General features: G+C 41.3%; 1 protein-coding gene across 1 annotated transcript in view; it reads right to left on the bottom strand.

Moving 5' to 3' along the window:
* The window catches only part of commd7 (COMM domain containing 7), a 10898-nt gene extending 4984 nt beyond the window's left edge, over positions 1-5914 (bottom strand). Inside the window, exons 1-6 of the mRNA XM_079239327.1 lie at positions 5775-5914; positions 4242-4295; positions 4002-4104; positions 2090-2146; positions 1920-1957; positions 689-779 (exon numbers count right to left, since the gene is read on the bottom strand). Coding sequence (XP_079095453.1) covers positions 689-779; positions 1920-1957; positions 2090-2146; positions 4002-4104; positions 4242-4295; positions 5775-5861 — 430 coding nt within the window. The 5' untranslated portion in view covers positions 5862-5914. The remainder of the gene's footprint in view (positions 1-688; positions 780-1919; positions 1958-2089; positions 2147-4001; positions 4105-4241; positions 4296-5774) is intronic.
* Between the last annotated feature and the right edge of the window lie 1440 nt (positions 5915-7354).

Here is a 7354-nt window from a genome sequence, read left to right as displayed (position 1 = left end):
TACGACATGGGACATGGTGGACATCCATCCATCTGGACCATGCAGCGTAACACAGCATTCATTAGAGACAAAAACTGCTTAAAAAAAGTGTCTTTGTGTGTTTCTGAGCAAACATTTCTCTTTGGAAGCAGTGGTTTATAGCGGCCTAAATACAGCTTGATGCCCAGCCTGTGGTGTGTCCTGCATGGAGGGCTTCACCATGACAACGTCTGCGCCCTGAACATGATGCATCTGCCTGATAGTGATGCTCCTTCATCTGCCTTATCCGCACCAAATCACCTCTGAGATACTCCGTGATGATCTCATGTTTTCTTTTCTATTGCACCATGTCACACTTTTCACATCCACTGAGATCCTTCTCTACCCCCAGACTGCATGGAAACCAGGAACAGGGAACCTTTTTCCGTAGCTTGTCTTTAAGCTCACCTGGGAAACTGATGATCTGAGATCATTATCAGTATCATTCTCAGCGGGTCGGAGAAACAACACAAGATAAATCCAACACAGAAACTAAAAGCTGAATGCAGGAATGAACCAAGAGGCTGGTAGAGGTCCACAGCTGCACACATCTGAAGGATTTAAGAGGAAAAAAGACCCAAACAGACAACAGAGGACAACAGCTACACTAATGGACTGAAGATTCTTCCTCTAACGTTAACATATGATGTCTGGTTCTGGTTTGTCTCACCTCCAAACTTCCATTCCATGTCAACCAACTGGTTTACCATCAGAGTCCGTCCAAGAGCAAGTCTGGTCAGCCCCGGGTAGTGCTCCCCCCACTGCAGAACACAGATAAAAACCACGTCAAGTGTTTCCGAAAGTGTTATTCATCGCACAATAAAATGCTTTCCGAGCGAAGATGTTAAAATGCGCCAAAATTCTCCAAGTTACAGCCTCAAATGGGAGCAAACAGTCAAGTTTGGCCTCAAATGGGAGCAAACAGTCAAGTTTGGCCTCAAATGGGAGCAAAAAGTCAAGTTTGGCCTCAAATGGGAGCAAACAGTCAAGTTTGGCCTCAAATGGGAGCAAACAGTCAAGTTTGGCCTCAAATGGGAGCAAACAGTCAAGTTTGGCCTCAAATAGGAGCAAACAGTCAAGTTTGGCCTCAAATTGGAGCAAACAGTCAAGTTTGGCCTCAAATTGGAGCAAACAGTCAAGTTTGGCCTCAAATGGGAGCAAACAGTCAAGTTTGGCCTCAAATGGGAGCAAACAGTCAAGTTTGGCCTCAAATGGGAGCAAACAGTCAAGTTTGGCCTCAAATGGGAGCAAACAGTCAAGTTTGGCCTCAAATGGGAGCAAACAGTCAAGTTTGGCCTCAAATAGGAGCAAACAGTCAAGTTTGGCCTCAAATGGGAGCAAACAGTCAAGTTTGGCCTCAAATGGGAGCAAACAGTCAAGTTTGGCCTCAAATGGGAGCAAACAGTCAAGTTTGGCCTCAAATGGGAGCAAAAAGTCAAGTTTGACCTCAAATGGGAGCCAAATGTCAAGTTTGGCCTCAAATGGGAGCAAACAGTCAAGTTTGCCCTCAAATAGGAGCAAACAGTCAAGTTTGGCCTCAAATGGGAGCCAAATGTCAAGTTTGGCCTCAAATGGGAGCCAAATGTCAAGTTTGGCCTCAAATGGGAGCCAAATGTCAAGTTTGGCCTCAAATGGGAGCAAACAGTCAAGTTTAGCCTCAAATGGGAGCAAAAAGTCACAGTTGGCCTCAGATGGGCGCAAAATGTCACGTTTGGCCTCAAATGGGAGCAAACAGTCAAGTTTAGCCTCAAATGGGAGCAAACAGTCAAGTTTAGCCTCAAATGGGAGCAAACAGTTACATTTGGCCTCAAATGGGAGCAAACAACAAGCAAGAGCCTTTTCTAAGGCTTAGTGTTTTAACCAGAAATCCAGCATGTGAAAATGAATTTAAAAAAAGTTACCTGCTGTGAGAAGTGAGCTGCTTTGTCTTCATTTAATCCTGATCAATCAACAGATAAGACAGTTTCAGGTCATGAATGAGAACAGGAGCAGAAAAGCTGTGATCAGATGATGATAGGAGGACAACATTGATCAATGCCTGCTGCTGGTGATGGAGGATTCGGGCGCTTACCTAATGTCACCAGGTCTTCTAGGATCTGCTTGCTGCTCAGGTTTTTCTTCAGGGCTCCTGCAGAGGAAAACAGGCGAATCACTGTAACGCAGGAGGAAACTTACAGTAGATGTAAATAATGAAACCACAATAAATCATGTTTTTTTTCCCCCAGTTTTAATGCGACCGGTAAAAACCCGAGTCGTCCAGCTGAAATGATTTCCCTCCTCCTGACAAACTGGCTCCACATCGACCACACAGTGACGGCGTCTCGTTTATTTTCTTCTGGTGACGTCATCCGTTTGTCCACCTGGATGCATGTTTGGAGTCGCAAACTGTTGCCATCGTTCTAACAGACGGTTGGAGGAAAAGTGAATCTGCTGTTTGGAACAGGTCAGAGTTTCCGGCACCGTGACTGAAGCCCCACTTTCAGCCCCGAAGAAGCCTTAAAGTGGAACTATTCTGTGCATTTCAGGCTAATTTATTTTTATTTCTGAGACCAGAAGGGCTGGGATTGATCAGCCTGTGGGCAAAACGAGTGGACTGAGACTCTTCCGCATTAAGCCCCGCCTCCCGCCACTGCGCTACATCGGGAGCGCGCACCACACCTGCTTTCACCGTCATTGTAACGTCTCATAAACAGAAGGATTAGGCTCATATAAACTCAATAAAAAAACAAAATATAATGTCAACACATAGCATACAGCCCTACATGTTGGAACCTGAATCAGACCCTGAAAACGAAGTGGAAAACAGCAACCCACAGCAACGAATGCAGCAGGATGTCTCTCTTTGGTAAACTCACCAGCCATCGTTGGAAATAACTTTATCCCACGTTTTCCACCCACCTGATGTATTTGTACATGCCCTTGTTAACCAGTAGAAGGTAACCAATCACCGAACCTTATCCCCCGGGACGTCACAAAGATTTCCAAGTACAAAAAACTCTATAAAACGACACGTTTTTCGTTGCCATGGAAACCGAATGGAGAGAGTGCTGGAACTCAAACTCAAACATGCGTTTAGGTGATAAAAAACAGTGCCGTTCACATGTCTGATGAGGATTCAACACTGTAACACTGTAGAAGGCTCAGAAAACTCCAAATACCATCATAGGAACCCTTTAAGGATGAAAAATTAAACCCCAAAGCTCATCAGAGGCTCTAATTTCTGAAGGTGGTGCATGAAGCTGTTGGTGACCCTCTCCAGGACCTCCACCGAGGCGGCGCCTGTGTGCTCGGTTTGTTCTGCAGAGGCTGGTTGGACGCCAGTTCCCATGGCGAGGTCAGCAGACACATCCTGGACTGTACACGCTTGAACTGCCGCCATCAGGAGAGCGCGTCAGGTCCCCGACGTGCAGAACGCTACAGAAAGCTGAATGCAGCTTTTACCCACTGCCTGCCTGGACCCTGAACGCATCACTATAAACACCTCAGCAAATATCTACACGCGGACACCTGCACAATGAAAACAAATCCAAATGTTGCCTGACAGATTTTATGTTATTTTAGTTGATTAGATTTTACATTATTTATTCTGGAATAGATCTTCTGTGTGTATTCTGCTTTTTCAGACACAATCTCAGTGGCAGCTGCTGCACTTCCATCATCCAGCAAAGATTAAACCTTTCTGATAGTGATGTTTGCTCTCATGTTCACCTGCAATGATTGATGTATTTAATGAATCTGGATCCACATTTTTCTTTAGCGTCTGTGAGTTTAGGCATCTGTGTTTTGTTTTTATAACTTATTTCTGTCTTTGCGTGTCTGAAACTGCAGTGATAAATGAATCCGATGGAGAGAAAGTGGGGAAATTAACAACAGCGTTCCCACCAACTCATCCAAATCCATAAAACTGGTGAAAATGAGAATTTTGTCTTTGCTTAAATCTAAAAGAATAAAATGCTGAACGGTTGTGTGTCTCTTTCACCCACCCTGAGGCACCAGCAGGACGCTCTTCATCAGGTTTCTCAGTGGTCCGGCACTCATCCCATGTTCCCCTGCAAACTCGGTGAGCTGCTGCATGAATCTCTCAGACTAAACAAACAAACAAACAAACACACACACAAACACACACACACACAGACACACACACACACACACAGATAACAGAAGGCTGTTATCAAGGCCAGGTTTGGTAACATTAAAATGTTTTCACATGAGCTCACACTCACCTCTTTAGGCTCCAGGAGAAACTGGAACAGAATTTCAATCAGACGGGAAAATTGCTTAAGAAAAGAAGAAGATGCGTCATGTTTGGGTTTGAGGGAGGAAAAAGTTTCACCGGCCAGAACTGAAGTTCAACACATGAGTTATTAATATTCATTTATCTGGGGGATAAAGTCAGGATGTCTCAGGTTACAGCAGGATTCATAGTTTTCATCTCACTCTCTAATGATAAGAACTCTGTTAGTTTGATCTTCTTTCACTCAGACAGCAGCTGCTCCCACAGTTGGATTAAAAAATAACTTATAAAATGGCTCCAAAACCCAGAAAACCATGACTGTCAATTATCCCCATCTAAGCAGAAAAGAGCTAGTTTTACCTAGATACACTTTACACACATATACTTTCATTCATAGATAGATAGATAGATAGATAGATAGATATTTCTTTATTTCAGACAAAATAACACAATTTAATCAACAGGTTAAAAAGTAGCAATTATTATAGCATCCGAAAAGGAGCACGATGGAGCAACGCTTCTGTATTCCTGCCCCCCTTTACAATTAACTTTTCTTCCTTGCAGTTGTTTAAATAATCTCTTAAATAGTCAGGTTTCTTTTTTTAATGGAAAAGAAATAACTAAATGGAAATATATATATATATATATATATATATATATATATATATATATATAGACATATATATATATATATATATATATATATATATATGTATATATAGACATGTCCACTACATACATTCACTAATATTAGATGTTTAGATTTATGTACCTATTTATCCTATTGGTTTACATACATTTATTTATATTGTCTAATTAACATTTCTTTGACTTTTTTCTGAAAATGATTAATGTTTGGACATTGTTTGAGTTCTTCCTGAAGATTATTCCATAATTTTACACCATATACTGTAAGGCACATGCTTTTCATCGTTGTTCTTACACTTAAAACCTTCAGATTTAATTTCCTCTCAGATTATATCCCCCTTCACAATTCTTTAAACAATTACAGCTGGAGATCACTTCTGTTTTATGAACTAAATGAATCCCTTTTGCACCAGGGTCCATTTCTTTTAAATGACTGAATCTAATGCTAATAGTGCTGATAAAAAATTTAAAAATGAAGCTCAAAACTGTAAATATTAATTCTAGAGAATATTCTATCTAGATATTTACAAATGTAGGAGTCCAATAACTCAATGCATTCTGTGAAGACTCAGCTGCAGTTTTGCAGAAAACTCGATGTGGTTTTAATGGATCAGAAGCGATGAAGCAGCAGAAAATGATCACAAAACACGTCAATGAGCTGCTGGGTTTAGCGTTCCAGTTGGGAGAGAAGACATTAACCTCACAATACAACAAAGCGTTTAAAGCTGCAGTCCCTTTTTTTTTTTTTTAACACATTCAGACAGACAGACAGACATTCTGACAGACTGACTGACTGACTGAAGGTGGACATTCAGAATAACAGACAGTGTTTTGGTCAAGATGTCTTTTCAGAGCCTAAATGTCACGTTTTTACCTGGTCGTTAAATTTGTTCAGATTCTGAAAGTCGGTGCTGACAGAGTCCGGTAATCCGTCTTTAATGAAGTGAAGCTGCATTTTCATTCATTTATATTTTAAAGTTACTTTATGAAGCACAGCAAGTGGAGAAACACAGCAAAGCACAGCTGAGTCCACTTCCGGGTTCTTCTTCTGTTTTTATTGGCGGGCCGAATTCGCTGATGCGCATGCGTACCTGGAGTCATCTACGGTCCTCCGCTGCCTAGCAACTACATATGCCACGTTTATCCCATTCTTCCACAGAAAGACACAAAAATATTTTTAAAATTACAGAAAATTGTGCCTGTAATTTAAATTAGATTTATTTTCATTTTCCTTCGTGTCTAAATGACCAACATGAGGAGGAGGCGGTTTAGACGAGCTCTCCTCTGGCTGACAGCTCATCCTGTCAAGCTGACAACTTCAGTGGAAAATAGTCCTTGTTAGACACATATACAGCCGTCCTCATATGTATTCATACCGTCCCATTAAAGGAGAAAAACTGCTGCCTGGAAAATTAGCAGAAACTGACTAAAGTAATAATAAATAAAAGCTTCACAAAAAAAAAAAAAAAAAAATCATTCAATTCAATTCAACTTTAAATCACGGCAATGTCATCTCAAGACGCTTTACACACAGGAAAAAAAAAACATAATGAAAACCAATTCATAATAGCCTATATAAGGAAACCAACAGATTGGGTTGGAGGTTCCAACTCAATGTCCCATCCTGAGCAAGCACACTGGTGACAGTGGGAAGGAAAAAACTCCCTTTTAACAGGAAGGAAACCTCCGGCAGAACCCGGCTCAAGGACAGGCAGCCATCTGCTTCTGCTGTGTGGGGGGAAGAGGACAGAAAGACAACAGACAACAAGACATTATGACATTATTTTCTACTTCTGGTTCAACAAAAAGATTTTTTAAAAAGCAAACCAACATGATAAAATATGTTTCCACTACAGTCAGGTGTTTTCTGTTCCCACCAATCAGACTTCTGCACCTGTTGACAGGTATTTTGTCCCACTGTTCAACAGAAAAATGCTCTAATTTGTCCAGGACCCACTTGTTTTTTTTCATTAACTCAATTGACAGTGTCTTATATCACTGGATTATAATTTAGCACATTTTTAATTATTGTTCCTTATTTAGGTCCCCAGTTATCTGAGTGACTGTAATAAATTCAGCCTTTTCTTTATTTTGTGGTTATTGGACACAATGCTGCTGTCCTCCCAGCTTGTCTGCTGGGACAAATATGTGTGTATATACTTAAAAATAAATAAATAAATGGTGGTGTGGTACCTACACCGGCGCTCTGTTGCTCATTCTTTTCCATCAGACAAAGAATTCTGGGATAGGAGAGGGCGCTGAGGATACATCTCTTGTATCCTTTGTTTTAAACTAATCTGGAGCCAAACGAAGTGTGAACTGGGAGAGTGGACTGGAAGGAGTCTTTGAACTGGGACAGCACTTGGCGCACCACTATGACATATGCAGCCGCACTTGGAAATGTGCAGAATCTGAAATGAGAAACACCCGTATATAAAGAGAGAGGGTCAGGAG

The sequence above is a fragment of the Telmatherina bonti genome (assembly GCF_933228915.1).
Source record: "Telmatherina bonti genome assembly, chromosome: 4".
NCBI classification, from domain to species: domain Eukaryota; kingdom Metazoa; phylum Chordata; class Actinopteri; order Atheriniformes; family Telmatherinidae; genus Telmatherina; species Telmatherina bonti.
Note: the sequence above shows the minus strand (reverse complement) of the source record. Positions and strands in the feature narration are given on the sequence as shown.